Source organism: Phascolarctos cinereus, unplaced genomic scaffold (genome assembly GCF_003287225.1).
Source record: "Phascolarctos cinereus isolate Bilbo 61053 unplaced genomic scaffold, phaCin_HiC Scaffold_1;HRSCAF=81, whole genome shotgun sequence".
Taxonomy (NCBI): domain Eukaryota; kingdom Metazoa; phylum Chordata; class Mammalia; order Diprotodontia; family Phascolarctidae; genus Phascolarctos; species Phascolarctos cinereus.
The window spans coordinates 201,407,606-201,427,827 of NW_027555514.1; the positions used below are offsets into that span (position 1 = coordinate 201,407,606).

At 36.0% G+C, this 20,222-nt stretch overlaps 1 protein-coding gene across 6 annotated transcripts in view; it reads right to left on the bottom strand.

Moving 5' to 3' along the window:
* Window positions 1-20,222, bottom strand: part of TMEM117 (transmembrane protein 117) — a 190,273-nt gene that overhangs the window by 154,812 nt on the left and 15,239 nt on the right. For all 6 annotated transcript variants that reach the window (XM_020973675.2, XM_078156471.1, XM_020973680.2 and 3 more), the window contains 2 exons: window positions 17,732-18,036; window positions 8,062-8,194 (listed from right to left, as the gene is read on the bottom strand). In XM_020973675.2, the coding sequence (XP_020829334.1) occupies window positions 8,062-8,194; window positions 17,732-18,008 (410 nt within the window). In that variant the 5' untranslated portion in view covers window positions 18,009-18,036. The remainder of the gene's footprint in view (window positions 1-8,061; window positions 8,195-17,731; window positions 18,037-20,222) is intronic.

A 20,222-nucleotide genomic window follows, 5' to 3' on the forward strand; every position in this document is an offset into this window, starting at 1 on the left:
AATGTTAGAGAAGACTGGAGCACTAATGCACTGTTGGTAGAGCTATGAACAGATGCAACCATTCTAGAGAACAACTTGGAACTATGCCTAAAGGGCAATCAAACTGTGCATACCCTTTGATCTAGCTATACCATTATTAGGTCTATATCCTAAAGAGATCATAAAAAAGGGGAAAGGACCTATATGTACAAAACACTGTAGTGGCAAAGGATTGGAAATTGAGGGGACGTCCACCAATTGGGGAAAGGCTGAATAAGTTGCAGTATATGAATGTAACGGAAATACTATTGTGCTATAAGAAATGACAAGCAGGCAGATTTCAGAAAAAACCTAAAAAGACTTACAGAAACTAATGCAAAGTGAAGTGGGAAGAAGCAGAACGCTATACACAGTAACAACGACATTGTACAATGATCAACTATGACTTAGCTCTTCTCAGCAATACAATGATCCAAGACAATTCCAAAACACTCAGAATGGAAAATGCTATCCAATCTGAATGCAAATTGAAGCATACCATTTTCACTTTTTTTCCCCACAATTTTTTCCTTTTGTTCTGTTTCTTCTTTCACAACATGACTAATATGGAACTATGTTTTACATGATTATACAAATATAACCTATATCGAACTGCTTACTGTCTTAGGGAAGAGGGAGGGGAGAGAAGGAGAAAATTTGAAACTCAAAATCTTATTTAAAAATAGGAATGTTAAAAACTGTCTTTATATCTAATTGGAAAAAAATAAAATGCTATTTATTTTTTTAAAATTTATTTATTTTTAGTTTTCAACATTCACTTCCATAAGCTTTTAAGTTTTAAATTTTCTCCCCCTCCTTCCCATCCCCCCTTCAAGATGGCGTGCAATCTGATATAAGCTCTACCTATACATTCATATTAAATATATTTTCACATTAGTTATGTTGTAAAGAAGCATTAGAATCAATGGGAGGAACCACAAGAAAGAAGAAACAAAACAAAATAAAAAAAAGAAAGTGAGAGAGAGAGAGAGAGAGCAAATAGTATGCTTCAAACTGCATTCAGACTCCATAGTTCTTTCTCTGGATATGGACAGCATTTTCCATCATGAGTCTTTTACAGTTGTCTTAGATCTTTACATTGCTGAGAAGAGTCAAATCTGTGAAAGTTAGTCATCACACAATGTGGCTGTTACTGTGTATAATATTCTCCTGTTCCTGATCACTTCACTCAGCATCAGTTCATACACATCTTTCCAGATTTTTCTGAAATCCTCTTGCTCATCATTTCTTATAGCACAATAGTATTCCATTACATTCATATACTACAACTTGTTCAGCCCATTCCCCAATTGATGGACATCCCCTCAATTTCCAATTCTTGGCCACCATAAAGAAAACTGCTATAAACATTTTTGTACATGTGAGTCCTTTTCTCATAAAATGCTATTTAAAAGAAAAATAAATAAAAATAAATGAAAATTAGAATAGAATATACATTCCCTCTATCACTCTCCTGTTTTCCCTACCCCTGTTCATTCCCGAACTGGTCTTACTTTCCTCTCTTCACATTCTTATCCTTATAGTTAAGACTACACACTGTCTTCTAATTTTGACTCTCTTATTCTCTTATCTTACTGTTGATCATGCCTTCCTAAAACTCAAACTAAGGTAATGCCAACAATATGCATTCACCATTCCTATTTTAGTTCAGATGCACAAAACTAGAGGAAGTTATATTACTATGCCAACTAGATCCACTACAAATTTATGTTAATTAATCTCAACTGGATTCTTACTGCTACATGGTCATTCTTCTTACTCTTCTATATTCTTTAACTTTGTTTACTATTCTGGCCAAATACATGATTTTTTTCCCATGCCCCAATAATGTAATGAAATAAGCATATTACAATAATGAGTCTACTCATACAAAAAAATTGAAATACAAACATTTTCACAGTGTCACACTTGAGGCCAGACACCTCTTACCTAGACATTTTTTTGTTTCATTTTTTTTTTCCTTACCTAGATATTTAAAGAATCTCATTGCACTCTGAGTTCGGTTTGTTCCTTCAACCCGCTCTCCCACTAGCTGGTTTAAGATCCCAAAGACAGACTGCCATTTTACAGCTACATTCAAACTTTCTCAGTATCTGAGAGGCACTTGAAAATTAAGTAGTAATTCACCATCAACAGCGTTTTCTATCTATACAATCAGCCACTTACAATAATGACAATTTTAGGTCTTAATCATAACCATTACTTAATAATAAAAAACACAGAAGACATAATATTTTAGATATCATATTAAAGCAAATTTGCAAATAATAAAATACATTGCAATACACATGTAAAGCCAGATCACACTCTCCCACCAAAGCACTCAACAGCTGGTTTGAGATGTGGGCACACACTTCTCACCAGGAAACTAGTACAGAAATGCACGAAAGAGCAAAGCAGCAAGAGATTATGAGCCCCAGTGCCACAGAGCAGGTAAATACCAACACCAGGACCCCCCACGTGCCTCAGCATAGCCAGGAGAATGGGCAGATTTCAGCTTTGAGAACTGCCATGTGCTTCAGCACAGCCCTAGGCAAACAGGCAGCCTCCAGCAGCCAGGCTGTCACTTACTTCAGTGTAGTCCTGGGGAAACACAGAAACACAGCACTGGCCTCAGCATACACCAAACATCACCACCACTAGGGCCCCAGGTCAGCACCAGTTAAGCTGCCAGGCCTCCAGCAGCATCAACCACCCCATAAACCACCCTCTCAGCATACACTAGATGCAGAGGTCCCCCATGGGCCTCAGGGCAACACCAGTGCAACACTAGGTAAACAGCTAGGGCCTGCAGCCCCTGGCACAAGAAGCCTGAGATAGTGCCCCTTCCACCCTGAAGCAGAGCTCAAATTGAAAAGAAAAAAAAAGGCCAAAAAAATGAGCAAAAAACAACCAAAAAAAAACAAAAGAAGAATCTGACCATAAAAAGTTATTATGATGACAAGAAGAACGAAACACAAATTCAGAAGAGGACAACAAAGTCAAAACACCTATGGGTAAAACCCCAAAGAAAAATGAGAAGTGGAGTACAGCTCAAAAAGGAGCTTAAAAATCATGTAAGAGAGGTAGAAGAAAAATGGAGGAAAGAAATGAGAGTGATTAAAGAGAATTATGAAAGAAGTCAACAGCTTGGAAAAAGAAAACAACTGCTTAAGAAAGTAGAATTGGCCAAATGGAAAAGGAGATGCAAAAATTCACTGAAGAAAGCAACTCCTTAAAACTGGCCAAATAGAAAAGGAGTACAAAAACTAACTGAGGGAAACAACTCCTTAAAAGTTAGAACTGAGCATGTGAAAGTTAATGACCCTATGAGAATCAAGAATTAATCAAACAAACTCAAAAGTATGAAAAAAATAGAAGAAAATGTAAAATATCTCACTGGAAAAACAACTGACCTGGAAAACAGATCCACTAGAGACAATGTCAGAATCACTGGACTACCTGAAAGCCATAATCAAAAGGAGGACCTATCTTTCAAGAAATTATTAAGGAAAACTTTCCTGATATCCTGGAATCGGAGGGCAAAATATTGAAAGAATCCACCTCAGGATTCACCTCAGGAAAGAGAATCCAAAATAAAAACTCCAAGGAACATTATAGCCAAATTACAAAACTATCAAGTCAGGGAAAAATGCAGCAAGTGGGCAAAAAAAACCCAAAAACAATCCAAATATTAGAGAGCCACAATCAGGATTACATAGGACTCGGCAACAACAACATTATAAGACTGGAGGTCATGGAACATGATATTCTAGAAGGCAAAGGAGCTAGGACTGCAACCAAAATTTACTTACCCAGTAAAATTATGCATTATGCTGGCAGGAAAAAATGGTCATGCAGTGAAATAGAAGGATTTCACGTTTTCATAAGAAGAAGAACAGAATGAGCAAAAAATTTGATCTCTAATATCAAGACCCAAGAGAAGCATAAACAAGTTAAAAGGGAAAAAAACAATAATAATAAGGGATTCAATGGACCTGAACTGTTTACATCACTGCATGGGAAGATGATACTTTTAAGAAGGAATATACATAGACAGAAGGTACAGGCATAAAGTGAATCTGTGGGGATGACAAAAAATAATTAAATGATGAAAAAGAGGAGTACACTAGGTACAGAAGGAAGGGAGAGGTAGAATGGGGTAAATTATTTCACATGAAGAAGTGCAAAAAACCATTACAATGGAGGGAAAGATAGGAGGGTGGGTGATAGGCATAGCTTGAACCTTACTCTCATCAGTATTGGCTCAAAGAGGGAATAATATACACAGTGAGTTGAATATAGAAATCTATCTTCCTGACAGGAAAGTAAGAGGGGAGAAGATTAAGTAAAGTGGGAGGGGAAACTAACAGAAGAGAGGGTAGAGGTGGCAGACAGAAGCAAAACGCTATCAAGGAGGGAAAAGGTGAAAGGAATGAAAGACTAAACAGGAGTAAAAATATGATGGAGGGAAATACAGAGTTAGTAACCATAACTGTGAATATAAATGGAATGAACTCTACCATAAAACAGAAGCAGATAGCAGAGTGGATCAGAAACCAGAATCCTACAATATGTTGTTTACAAGAAATACACTTAAAGCAGAGATACACACACAGAGCAAAGGTAAGGGGCTGGAGCAGAATTTGTTATGCTTCAGCTGAAAGTAAAAAAAACCTAAAAAGCAGGGGTAGCAATCCTGATCTCACATAAAGCAAAAGCAAAAATAGACCTAATTAAAAGAGATGAGAAAAGAAATATCTTGCTGAAGTGTACCACAGACAATGAAATAATAAAAAAAACTAAATATATATGCACCAAGAAGCATAGCATCCAAACTCTTAAAGGAGAAGTTAAGCGAGTTACAGGTTTATGACCAAATAGGAGGGAGACAGAGCATTACAAAATGTAAAATAGATAAATTTGATTATATTAAATTTAAAAGCTTTTGTACAAACAAAACTAATGCAACCAAGATTAGAAGGAAAGCAGAAAGCTGGGAAGCAATCTTTTCAGCAAGTGTCTCTGATGAAGGCCTCATTTCTCAAACATATAGGGAATTGAATCAAGAATACAAGCCATTCCCCAATTGATAAAAGGTCAAAGGATATGAACAGGCAGTTTCAGATGAAGAAATCAAAGCTATCTGTAAGCATATGAAGGCTCTAAATCACTTTTGATTAGTGAAATGCAAATTAAAATAACTCCGAGGTAGCACCTCACACCTATTAGGTTGGTTAATATGACAAAAAAAGGAAAATGACAAATGTTGGAGAGGATGTGGCAGAACTGGGATGCTAATGCACTGCTGATGGAGTTGTCAACTGATCCAACCATTCTGGAGAGCAATTTGGAACTATGCCCATAGGACAATCAAACTGTGCATACCCTTTGATCCAGCAATACTACTACTAGGTCGGTATCCCAAAGATATCATAAAAAAGAGAAAAAGACCTACATGTGCAAAAACATTCATAGCAGCTTTTTTTCGTGGTGGCAAAATTTTGGAAACTGAGAGGATGCCCATCAATTGGGGAACAGCTGAACAAGTTGTAGTATACGAGTGTAGTGAAATACTACTGTGCAATAAGAAATGATGAACAGGAAGATTTCAGAAAAATCTGGAAAGATTTGTACAAACTGATGCAAAGTGAAATGAGCAAAACCAGGAAAGCATTGTACACAGTGGCAGCAACATTGTGTGATGATCAACTATGAATGACTCATCTCTTCTCAGCCACACAATGATCTAAGACAAGTACAAAGGACTCAAGAAGGAAAATGCTATCCATGGACATCCAGGTAAAGAACTGATGGACTCTAAATGCAGATCAAAGCATACTTTTTTCACTTATTTTATTCTTTTTTGTGTTTTTTTTTCTTTTGCTCTCTTTCGTCTTTCACAACTGTGATTAATATGGAAATATGTACATGATAGCACATGTAGAACCCATATTAAATTCCCTACCATTTTAGGAAATGGGGAGGGGAGAGAAGGAGAAAAATTGGAACTCAAAATCTTGTAAAAATGAATGCTAAAAATTGTCTTGACATGTAATTGAGAAAAAATAAAATACTATTTTAAAAAGTCACAAAAGCAAAAAGCAAATTAAAAATTAAAGTGAATCTGCTACAACTTTGTTACTAAAAAAAAGAAATGCACGAAAGAGGACATCTGCTTAAAGAAATTCACAATTCTAGACTGCAGGCTTCAATGTTATTGGTCCACTCAGGAACATTTTTGCCACATAAATTTGGTTCTCCACTCAATGCTTGACTGTTGAACCTCAGTATTCTTCAGCTAGGGAAATCCTCTTCTCTACTCAAACATAACTTTTATAAGATCTTTCAATTAACTATCACCCTTAACTATCAAATGGTGTTCAGAAAGCATTAGTCTTAACATGCTAGCTGTTGCATGTTAAGAGAAATGCAAAGCTCATACCAGAAAACCCAATTATTCATTCACCCTGGATGCTGAGCTTTCCAATCAGAATGGAGTTCAAAGTGACACATTCAGTTTCACTCCCAAAGGATACAGCTGCATAACCCTCTCTACTTTTCCTTCTCAAGCCAGAGGGGACAACAGAGAGCAGCAAACACATGAAAAGTTTCACCTTTGTCCAACTTCAATATCACTGAAGGTCAATAGATATTGCTGGAACTTTTGGCCTATGGAATCAGTTCTTTCTCCAACCAATAGCGACTCAGTCAGCCGAAGCCTTCTCTCAGTTGACTGCTTTTAACTGCCACAACTCTAAGCAGCTTTTCAGCCCCTTTGTAATACCATTAACTCATCTGAGGTTCTTTTTCCCATTGATTCTTCCTTATGTGATGCCTCTTACCCTTCTGTCACTGCCATGTTCGATGGATCAAGTAAGGGCCTGTTGGCTCTCAGTGACTTCTCTTTTACTTAAAAGTCACACTTCGGGGCAGGTAGGTGGCGCAGTGGATAGAGCACCAGCCCTGGATTCAGGAGGACCTGAGTTCAAATCCAGCCTCAGACACATAACACTAGCTGTGTGACCCTGGGCAAGTCACTTAACCCCACTGCCTAACCAAAAAAAATTAAAAGTCACACTTCCTCAAATTTCTCCTATCAAATTGACAATACTTCACAAACCATACCTCAGTCTCCAAATATTTATATGATTTCTAATTTTCTTAGTTTTAGTCTACTTAGTATTAAACCACACATATGCTATTTGTACCACAAAAACATTCATCATCATAAGTCTGGAAAATTATCTTGCCCAACTACCCTTAAGAACAAAGACTATTATCCTATTTTCTTAACTCTACCAGGAAGCATTTTCTAAAAACATCCTTAAAAAGTATTTTCAGTATTTGGCAAATGTCTAAGTTCTTTATTTTTAACTAACCTAAAGCCTTAATGGCACTAAAGTCTATTTCTTTCAATTCCATCCTTACAAAATAATGAGAATACAAGAGGAAAGGATATTAGGGGGGGAAACAGGCTCTTGTTCCTTGTACAATGAAATAAATGTGGAAAGTCAAAAATAACTCACCTTTACTTGGTGCATCTAATACTGTAGTTATTTGATTAGTGATCTGATAATTGTGGAAAACAACCACTAGTGTTAAGTGGCCCACTTAAAAATGACCCATTTAAAACAAAGATAATTCTATAGTGAATATAAAGGGGAAGAAAAAAGAGCACCAGTTCTAAACACCTACAGTCAGGTAGAATACTGAGCTGCATATAAACTAGGAGACTTTCATGTAAACTCCACACTTCTAAGAACCAGACATGACTGGGACATATTAATCAAGCTCTTTGGGTCTTAGGCTTCCAGCCATCAAACAGGACTGGAATAGTAACTACCAATTACTCCTAATCTTGGTAAGAGGGGAGTCTAGCTCCACAGGGAGGGAAAGTGTTAATTATGAAGAACATATTACCTTTATTTAAAAACACTCACTTGAAAACTTTACTCTCAAAAACTTTGTGTAATTACTTATGCAAATAAAAGAATTTCCAAAAGAAAAATGATCACAGTAGTAAAAGGAGAAATGACTTACCCCATGCTTCCTTCCATGAGGAGAATCATATTATATATATGGGAAAATATGAAGAGGAAGAGAATGGTGCTGAAAAACATTGTCATCCAAGAACCATGATCCTCTCGAAACATTTTCAACCGAAGCAACTGACCTAAAATATAAATATTATTTTAAAAAGTTACCTTACAAAAAAAGTATCTTGAAAATACATATATTTGCTTTGCCAGAAGATAAACTAGACCCTCACTATCTTACAAAGTCTTACGAAGACTCTTATTCATGAAACAACCTTATACTGCTATCAATCAGTTCCTTCAACTGCTTAAAGAAACAAACTCACTTGGAAGGAATCTAAGACAGATTAGCTTTGGAGAACATTTCATCCTATAGATAAATCACATTATAATGATGGTCTGACCTACAACTGGTGTCTAACATTTGGAGTCTCCATTGATAAATCTGATGTCCTTTCCTCAATCTTCATGTTTCTAAACTTCCCAGCATTTGACATTTTTGATCACTTTCCCCACTAGACACTTTCTTTTCTAGTTTTCATGGCATTAATCTCTCCTTGTTCTCCTAGCTGTCTAACCACTCCCTCTCAGTCTCCTCTGATGAATTTTCAGACAGGCCATGCTCACTAACTATGGGTAACTCTCAAGGCTTTATTCTGGATCTTCTCTTTGTATTTTATACTATCTCACTTGGTGATATCATAAACTCCCATAGATTAAATTATCATCTCTATGCATGCAATTCCCACATCTATATTTCAAGCCCTAGTCAATCTACTAGACTACATGTATCAAAAATTACCTTCTGGACATTTTGAATTCAATGTCCTATAGGTATGTCAAGCATAATTCTTTTGGTTGTCCAAAAAAGAACTCATTATATTTGTTATGTGTCAGGTACATACTAAGTGCTTAATAAATGATTAACTATTGATTGACTATTGAATTGTGTCCAGAGAAGGGCAACCAAGAGCAGTGGCAGGTGGGAAGATGGCCACCAGAGGAGCCTAGGACCCAGAGGAGCCTAGATCCCCCATAAACACTCTAGTAGGGCTTAGCAATGCATTGCTCTGAAAAAAAATAAAAAGAATCAATTTTTGGCTTTTCCATCCAATTCAGGAATCCACAGAGGGACTCCTAAAATCCTGCAAAGACCCTGGAATATACAAGCCACGGGAGGTCCAAGGCAGAGGCCAGAAAGCAGAATCCAGACAGCCCCTGGAGGTCTGGAGCAAGAACAGGGCTCCCTGAAGCCAGCAGCACTTTAGCCTAGATCACGCCTCCCTCAAAGCCTGGAGAGATACAGAATCCCAATCAAAGAAAGCAGTCTCGGGCCACTCCAAGTAGAGCCAATGAGACACTACTGGCCTGAGATCAGCTACAAGAGAAAGAACCTCAGCAAAATTCAGCCCACAGAGTCTCTCAATCCTGTGTTGGGAACCCAGCATGTGAATATCCCAGAGTTCAGAAACAAAGGGGAAAGACCCCAGACAGAGCCTAAAACAGGGAGAGGTTTGAGAGCCCTGTGGCAATAAGGGGGCCTAACAGGGGACAATTCAAAACTCAACAGGTTTTTCTCATGTCATTCAGTTGCCTGACCCAAATAAATGCTGATGAGAAAAGCAAACCAAGGAAAATTGTGAATACCATGGAAAAAATACTTCAGTTTAAGGAATGACTAGGAGGTAAACACAAGTCCATGTAAAACTTCAGAGGGAAAAAAAATGTCCTGCAGAAGTATCTAGAAGAAATTAAATAAGAGATACAGAATGGAAAATCTAAGGATGAAAGAACAGCAAGGAAAACTGATATTTTAAGAGACAGTAGAAAACCTCAACCAAGAACTGAAGCCTTTTAAAATTTAAAGAATGGGTCAGACAATGTGACTCAATATAACAGCAAGAAATATTTTAAAGCAAACCAAAAGATTAAAAAAAAACACACAAAAAAATCCAAGGAATAAGGAGAGATAATCTAAGAATGTTTTTTTTATGATTATCTGAAAATCACGATCATAAAAAAAGTCTAGATACCGTATTTCAAGAAATTATCAATGAAAACTGTCCAGAACTCTTACAAACAGGAAGCAAAGTAAAAATAGAAAGAATTCACAAAAGAAATCTCAAAATTAAAACTGCTAGGAACATTATAGATAAACACCAGAGTTATCAGGAAAATGGAAAAATATTACAAGGAAACAAAATGGTATTCAAGTACCAAAGACCACAATCAGAAATCATGTAAGACTTAACAGCTGCAACAATAAAAGAGAAGAAAGGTAGAATCCAAAAGGCAAAATATAAAGGTCCTCAACCAAAAATAATCAATCCAACAAAATTAAGTATAATTTTAAATGGAGGGAAATGGATCTTTAGTGGAATACAGGATTTTTAAAAATTCCTGATGAAAAGGCCAGAACTACGTAAACATTTTGAAATGGCAAAGCAAGTGGCGTAAAAAACTACACACATCTGTATAATTGAAAGGAACTATATGGGGATGAATTATTTACATGTTAATAAAGGGATAAGAAACAAATATCTTTTCAGAACCCTTATATCTATATGGGCAAAAAGAAAGATTAAAATGATGGAAGACCTATGAGTGTTCTGTTTTTAATGATTTTAGGAGAAGACAAAAATTGGAGGGACAGAGGGAAGTAACTATTACATAACAAAGATTCAGAAAATCTAAAGCAGGGGTGGGGAGCCTGTGCCTCAAAGCCACATGTGGCCCTCTAGGTCCTCAAGGAAGGCCCTTGGAATCCAAACTTCACAGAACAAATCCTTGTATTGGGGTATTTATTCTGTGAAGTTTGGATTCAATCAAGGGGCTGCACAGGTTCCCCACCCCTGATCTAAAGTACATACTATGGAAGAAGGAGTATGAACACACCATGAACCCTGCTTTCATCACATAAAGGAAGATTGAACATAATTACATATATACACATGAATATACACAGATTTTGGCATAGGGAATATATTCCTCACTGAGGATACAAATACAAGAAAATTTTTTTATGCTTTTTTAATACTTTTTTTTTACATTTTACACCTTTTTTTACACTTTTTACACTGAAGAGAGAAAGGACAGAAAAGTGGGATCAGACTACATCAATTATAGGTTATTAGAAGTGATCCCATTCATCTTCTTTCCCTACCTTCTTCTTTGTAAAGGAGGAGAGATGAGAGAAAAAATCATAAGACAATGTAAAGGAAAGAAAACTAAATTAACAGTTCTAACCATGATTGTAAATGGGATGTTTTTATCCATAAAATGGAGGTGAGGAGAATAATGCATTAGAAAGCAGAAACCTGCATGAGTTTCTTTAGCAAGATGTAGTTTCCCTACTTATCCCTTTTAATTAAGTCTATTTTGCTTTTGCTTTGTCTGAGATCATGATTGCTACCCCTTTTTAAACTTCAGCTGAAGCATAATAGATTCTGCTCCAGCCTCTATATTTGTGTCTCTGTGTCTGTGGTTTTTGTAACCAACATATTGTTGGATACCGGTTTCTAATCCATTCTGCCATCTGCTTGTATTTTATGGGTGAGTTCATCCATTTACATTCACAGATAGGATTACTAACTATGCATTTCCCTCTATTCTACTTTCTTCTGTAATCCTTCTTTCTCTTTTTTATCTTGTCCCTCCTCTAAAATCTTTTTTGCTTCTGACCACTGCCTGCTTTTATCTACCTTCCCTTTTATCACCGGCCTCCCTTTCTCTTATCCCCTTCCCCTCCTACTTCCCTTTTGGGTAAGATAGATTTCTATTATCAATTGAGTGTGTGTGTGTGTGTGTGTGTGTGTGTGTGTGTGTACATATTTCCCTATCTGAATCAATTTAAATGTGAGTGAGGTTCAAGCATTATCCCCTCCCCATCATTTTCTTCTCCACTATAAAAGCTCTTCCTTGTACATGTCTTTCATGTGAGATGATTTTTCCCATTCTTCCTCTCCCTTCCCCTTCCCCTAAGGGAACCAATTTTTTTTTACATTATCCCAACATAACTGACTCACTCCTGGACCCTCCTTCTATGTAGAATCCTTTTAACTAACCTAATAATGATAAAGTTCTTAGAAGATAGATGCATTATCTTCCCATATAGAAAGTAAACAGCTTAACCTTACTGAGTACCTTATGATCTCTCTTACATGTTTACCATTTTCTTGAGTCTTGTGCTTGAAAGTCAAATTTTCAATTCAACCTCTGGTCTTTTATTCAGGAATGCTTAAAAGTCCTCTATTTCATTAAATATCCATTTTTTCCCCTGAAAGATTATACTTACTTTTTCTGGATAGGTTATTTTTGGTTGTAACTCCAACTCTTGTGCCTTCTGGAATATCACATTCTAAGTCCTCTGCTCCTTTTATGTAGCAATTGCTAAATCTTATGTGATCTTGACTATGGTTCCATATATCTGAGTGGTTTCTTTGTGTCTGCTTGAAGTATTTTCTCTTTGACCTGAGAGCTTTGAAATTTGACTATATTTCTGAGAGTTTTCATTTGCAGTTCTCTTTCAGATGGTGATTGGTAGATTCTTTCAATTTCCATTTTACCCTCTGGTTCTAGAATATTGGGGGAGTTTTCTTTAACAATTTCTTGAAATATGATGTTTTGGATCTTTTTTTGATCATGGCTTTCAGTTAGTTTAATAATTCTTAAATTACCTCTCCTTGATCTATTTTCCAGGTCAGTTGTTTTTCCTATGAGATGGTTCACATTTTCTTATATTTTTCCATTCTTTTGACTTTGTTTTGGTTTTTGACATCTTGTCGAGCCCTTAGCTTCCATTTGCCCAATTCAAATTTTTAAGGAATTATTTTCTTCAGTAAGCTTTTGCATCTTTTTTCCATTTGGCCAGTTCTGTTTTTTAAGTAATTCTATTCATCTGTGAATTTCTGTGCCTTTTTTTCCATTTGGCCAGTTCTGTTTTTTAAGGTGTTATTTTTTTCAGTATTTTTGTGCCTCTTTTTGCCAAGCTGTTACTTGGGTTGGTTTTTTTTTCATAATTTTCTTCCTTTGCTTTCATTTCTTTGTCAATTTTTCTCTACCATTCTTATTTGATTTTGAAAATTATTTTTTAGCTGTTCCAGAAATTCTTGTTGGGCATGGGTCCAATTCACACTTTTATTCTTTAAGGCTTTGCTTCTTCTTGTTTTGACTTCATTATCATCTTCTGAGTTTGTGTCTTGATCTTCCCTGTCACCATAGTAACTTTTTACAATTAGGTTCTTTTTTGCTGTTTGCTCATTTTCCCATTCTATTTGATTTGGAACTTTATTTTAATGTTGGGCTCTGTTCCCCCCACTCTGGGCAGATTAAGACATACATGTTTTTAGACATGGTAAATGCCATTATTTGTTTTATTTGACTACACATAATTGTTACAAGAGTATGGCTTTCCTCACTTTTTTCTGTTTTGGGGGTTGGGAGAGAGGGAAAAAATGGTCATTCAATGAAATAGGAGGATTTCAAGGTGAAGAAAAGAATTAACCCAAAATTTTGATTTTCAATATCAAGACCCAAGAGAAGCATAAACAAGTGAAAAGGGAAAAGAAAACATAAGGGATTCAATAGAGCTAAACTGTTTACATCCCTGCATGGGAAGATGATACTTATAATTTTTAAAAACTTTATCACTAATAGTACAGCTAGAAGGAATATACATAGACAAAATGTACAGGTATAAGGTGAATTTGTGGGAATGATATAAAAAAATTAAAGGATGAGAAAGAGGAGCACACTGGGTGCAGAAGGAAGGGAAAGACAGAATGGAATAAATTATTTCACATGAAGAGGCATGAAAAACCTATTATAGTAAAGGGAAAGATGGGAGGGTGAGTGATGAGCATCGCTTGAACCTTATTCTCATCAGTATTGGCTCAAAAATGGAATAACATATACAATCAGTTGTATATAGAAATCTATCTTACCCAACAGGGAAATAGGAACGAAGGAGATTAAATAAAGGGGGGAGGGGCTGACAGAAGGAAGGGCAGATCAGCAGAGGTGGTAGAAGCAAAACACTGGTGAGGAGAGAAAGGGTGAAAGGAGAGAGAGGACAAACAGGAGGAAGACTAGGATAGATGGAAATATACAGGTAGTAATCATAACTGTGAATGTGAATGGGATGAACTCTCCCATAAAACAGAAGTGGATAACAGTGCATTAATAGGTACACAAGACACAGAAGTCAATGGACATAGTAACCTAGTGTTTGATAAACCTAAAGACCCCAGCTTTTAAGATCAGAACTCACTATCTGATTTAAAAAAAAAAACAAAACACTGCTGGGAAAACTGGAAAACAATAGGACACAAACTAGGTATATACAAACTTCTCAAACCGTGTACCTACATAACAGTCAAAATGGACACACGATTTAGACATAAAGGGTGACACCATAAGGAAATTAGAAGGGCAAGGAATAGTCTACTTTTCAGATGTTTAGTGAGGGGAAGAATTCATGACCAAACAAGAGACAGAGAGCATTGCAAAATGTAAAATAGATCATTTTTATCATACTAAATTAAAAAGCTTTTGTCCAAACAAAATCAATACAACCAAGATTAGAAGGAAAGCAGAAAGCTGGGAAACAATCTTTATGGCAAATGTCTCTGATAAAGGGCTCATTTCTCAAATATATAGAGAACTGAGTCAAATTTATAAAAATGTAAGTCATTCCCCAATTAATAAATGGTCAAAGGATATGAATAGGCAGTTTTCAGAGGAAGAAATCAAAGTTATCTATAAGCATACGAAGAAATGCCCTAAATCACTTTTGATTAGAGAAATACAAATTAAAACAACTCCAAGGTACACCTCACACCTATCAGATTGGCTAATACAACAAAAAAGGAAAATGATAAATGTTGGAGGGCATGTGGGAAAATTGGGATAGTGGTGCACTGTTAGTGGAGTTGTGAACTGATCTAGCCATTCTGGGGAGCGATTCGGAACTATGCCCAAAGGGCAACCAATCTTTGATTCAGCAACATCACTACTAGGTCTATATCCCAAAGAGATCATAAAAAAAGGGAAAAGGACCTACATGTGCAAAAATATTCACAGTAGCCCTTTTCATGATGGCAAAATATTAGAAATTGAGAGGATGCCCATCAAAAGGGAATGGCTAACAAATTGTGGTATATGAATATAATGGAATACTATTGTGCAATAAGAAATGATCAACAGGTAAATTTCAGAAAAACCTTGAAACACTTGTACGAACTGATTCAAAGTGAAATGAGCAAAGCCAAGAAAACATTGTACACAGTATCAGAAATGCTGTGTGATGATTAACTATGAATGACTCAGCTGTTCTCAGCAACACAAAGAACCAAGACAAGTAGAAAGTACTCACGAAAGAAAATGCTATCCATAGCCAGATAAAGAAGTGATGGACTTTGAATGCAGATCCAAGCATAGTTTTTTCACTTACTTTATTCTTTCTCTTCTTCCTTTTGATCTGTTTCTTCTTTCACAGCTGTGACTAATACGGAAATATTTTCATATGATAGCACATGCATAAACAATATCAAACTGCCTACCATTTTCAGAAAAGAGGAGAAGAGGCAGGAAGGGAGGGAGAAAAATCTGGACCTCAAAATGTTGTAAAAATGAATGCTAAAAATTTTCTTGATATGTAACTGGGGACAAAAATAAAATACTATCAAAAAAATTGTAAAAGCATCTCCCTCTCACCATTGTTGTGAAGACCATGTGAGATAATATTTATAAAACACTTATCATGGTGCCTGCAAGGCACATAGTAAGCACTATATAAATGTTAATTATTTTACTGTATTATTGGCTTTGTATGTGATAACACCCTGCAACAACTGGCCACTGTAATAAATGTGTAGGGCAAAAAATTTTTTTCAACTATGTAAGGGGTATTGATGAGGGAAGCCCCAAATTAACTTATAAGGCACAGACTTTTGTCACAGCCATAGTCTTGCATTGCGGCAACTTGCTGAGAGAACACAAGGGACTTCTCTGTAACTAAGTAACTCAGTAACTGAAACTGCATCCAAGATCATGAGAACAAAAGAGCTACCCCCTCCTCTATGCAAGCTGTGAAATATTTCTAACCCCTTCTCCATTTATTTTTCTCAATCAGTTTCTCTCCCTTCAATTTCTAAACTAGAGCTCAATAAGACAGTGGAAAGGAAATTTGGAGACCTGTCTCCTATTCTCCCACATCCTCAAGTGAGGAGCAGAAAAGTATGACTTGCAGGAGAAGCCTGAGATGAGCTGTATGTGTCTGCCGAAGTGACTAGAGGTTCCCGATTGCTTTTTGTTTTTCTAGTTCTTTCTGTAAGCATGTTAGAAACCAGTTACTGAAAATACAATGGTCCTGGCTCTTTTCCTCTCATAACTACTATTGTATATGCAATATGATCATATGAATCAGTATAAATTTTGGCAGATAGGGATAAGAAGTGAGAAACAGCAGCTAAACGGAATAAAGCAAGGCAAAGCAGTAACTTGTTAAACAAACAAAAAACAGAAGCTTACTTTAGTCCTTTAAAGTAACTTCTTGGGGCAGCTAGGTGGCACAGTGGATGGAGCACTGGCCCTGGATTCAGGAGGACCTGAGCTCAACTTCGGCCTCAGACACATAACACTTACTGGCTGTGTGACCCTGGGCAAGTCACTTAACCCCCTTGCCCAACCAAAAAAATAATAATAATAAAGTAACTCTTAAATACATTTTAATTGAAGCCTAGAGTAAATTTTCAAGGGCTGAATTAGTTACACCAGAAGAGTTAAAATAGAAGTGATTATTGAATTGTGATTTTAACAAAATAGACTTATTAAATAGGAATGACATCGGAATACAGTAATTAATAAGACAAAAGACTCATCATTCTGACTGAAAGTTGTACCCAAGATTAATGGGTCCTCTACTTACTTGAAAAAGTAATTCATGCTAAGTAGTTTTTAGTTTTGCTCTTTATGAAAGGCTTTGAAAATAGAGGACTTGGATTCAAATTCTGACTGTGACATGGTGTGAACTAAGGGAATATCAATTAATATCTCTGGGCCCGTTTCCTCATAAATAAAATGAGGATCAGATGGCCTAGTCTTTTCTAGCTAAAATCTATGATCTTGATTCTCTGAATTTTAACTGGATTATTGTCAAACCTGCTTCACTCTAATGACTGCATTACACAAAAATAATAAATAAACCCTAAAAATGGATAGGAAAATAAGCACAATTTCTCATTTTAGGTCCCTCAGAATCAATCATATACTTGGTTGACACGGGAGACAGCTAACCAGTGAATTACTTTAATGAAAATGTGGCTTGGTAAGAATTGTTGCTCTTTAAACTTTTCCACAGCCCACAAAACACAATTACTTGATGGTACCTCAAAAGAAAAACTACTTTTTTTCTTTAAAAATAAGATTACCAACCAAAACCAAAGAAATTTTTAGTTCTGCAATCACTTTTAGAAGGTAAAGAATTAAGAGTTAAATAAACTATACCACTAAACAGAAAATTATCTACAGAACCTTGTAGCAACGGTGCAGAACAACTGAAAATGTAAGGACAATGCACTCTACAAACTACATTTGTCACTTAGTTTTAACAATGCTATGTTTTGGGAGTCAGAAATTAGATGGCACTTTTTCATTTTATGTATTATTGTACTTACCAAACAAACGCTGATGGAAGAGGAATTTGCCAGCTATTAGTCCTATGAGAATTGCAAGTAGCCATAGAAGCACTTTCAAGACCTTCCAGCCTCCTCCTCTAGGGTATTTATTGGTTACAAATGAGAAACAGTTTCCAACAACAATAACATTGGCCTCTGTTTGACTGTGAGAGACAGGATCCTCGGCAAATATTAAGAAGTTAAAGAAGATCACCAGATAAGCCACAATCAATCGAGACCATGGATGCTGGAAATAATACCGAAAGTCTTTACCCATCCTTCAGAATCTCAGTTCAGTAGTTTTCCTGTGTGAGGAAAGATACATATGGTTAGAAAAAAACCAAAAGGTCATTTTACCTCAAATTATATCAAATCTAATGTGAGGGTTGGACCAGATGACCTCTCAGGTTTCTTCCAACTGCTAATCAATGGTCTTAACATCAAGAGAACTCAATTTCTTCATCTAATATCTGTCTCTCCTTCATCACGAGGGCAGAACTTAAGGTTAAGGATTATCAGCAAATAATAAAACTCCTGATGCTCCTTGTTCATAGAGAGTGAACACAGTTTTTACATGTCATAAGCTAAAACTGAAAATACACCTATGTTACTCTTCATCCCTACCATCTAAGATGTTCTTTTCTACATGCTACTTTCCAGAAGCTTTAAGCCTTCACTCTCTTACATGAAATTTGACTGATCCCAAAAAAGTCCCTATATTCACAGTCATAAATAGTCATTCGGGGGCCAAGTAGCATAAAATAAGTCTTGAAATCAACTTTGTAATTCAAGATGTTAAAAAATTATTAAGACAAATTCAGTTGAGCAATGAAACATTACAAGTGTCAAATTATTGTACCCTGAGCAAAACATGTCATAGTTGCTCTGTCCTAGTTATAGTTTTGCCTACATGCAAGGTAGAATGAGGTTGTCTAGCATTTTAAATTACACATTTATAAAAAAAAAATTAAAAATATTAAAATTATCCTCCTTCCTTTCCTGTTCACTAAACTGTTACCTACCCTTACTCCCAGTCCTACAGCCTGACTAGCTGCAGGCCTACATCCTTTGGCTAGATGGATCTGGTTATTCTATAATTTACTTTTTTGTTACATGAAAGATATAAAAGTTTTAATTAAATTTAACGAGACTATCCATGAAAATTTGTGTAATGCTGTTGTTGCTTTCTAGCTTCAAGAAGTGATTATTCCAGCCACTTGCTTGAAATCACTTCATTTTGGCTCACTGTTCAAGCCGTTCCTTCTTACATTTAAACAATATTTTGTAATTACAAAGTGCTGTCAGTATATTATGCCACTTGATCTCCTGAGATAGGTGTTACGAGTATTTTAACAATGAGGAAATTGATGACCAAAAGCTTGACTGACTTGCTCAGAGTAAAATAAGTGGCAAAGCTCAGACTCAAACCTAAGACTTCTGATTCTAGGTCCTCTTTCCAGTACAGTATACTGACTCTCCCTGGCTGTGGTTTAGGTGTAGTATTACAATATTCTTGCAGGACCTCATTTATGACTTTGTCTTTTCACTTAAGTGGCATAGTGGGTAGAATACTGGATTTGGAGCTGTGAAAACCAGAGTTTAAATCCTACCTCAGATATACACTAGTTCTATGATCCTGGACAAGACCCTTAACCTCTCTGAGTCTCAACTTTCTCATTTATAAAATGGGGCTTATGGTACCTACCTCACAGGGTTGTTTTCAGGATCAAATGAGATAAAGGATATATGTAAAGTGCTTGATATATGTAAAGTGCTTTACAAGCATTTAAACACTATATAAATATTAGCTACTATCATATATAACTGTTACATGTCATTGATGACTTAGGGGAAAAAGCAGAAGTTTATATTCCAAATTCAATATCTGTATAACGTGTGGAATCAGATAAGCAAAAGATAACCTGGTCTTTGTAACATTATTTTCTAGTAAGGCATTACTCAACATGCATCTAATGGAACAAAACTTATTGAGGGTGTCTATCTTCATAATTTAAGTATAAATTGATTTATGTTAATTCACAAAAGGCTTTAGTATTCCTCTCCAAATTGATTATTAACATATAATAGCATGCTAAGCAACTTCATAAAAACATAAAAGGTAGAACAAACAAGGGTAGAAAACATGCTGAAAGAAAACTTGCACATGTTTTATGTTAGACATCTTCCTAGATGTCACCCACCATGAGAACCCAGGAGTCATGTTTGGCTGTTCTGCTCAGTCAGAAAAGAACTAGTAAATCTGACAAGATACGATACCAAGCCTCAAATAATCTCATTTTCAACAAATATTTCACAGATATGCCAAAGTCTAAGTATTGATCTGTTTCCTTCATGTGTTAGTGATATTCTTGTGTTTTGCAAAGTTTTTATCATAGAACGAGTGCCAATGAGAAGAGTTTATGGTAATAATTTTCACTTACTCCTACTACTCACTACTACTCAGGGTCAAAGAGAGCTATGATCATGTGCT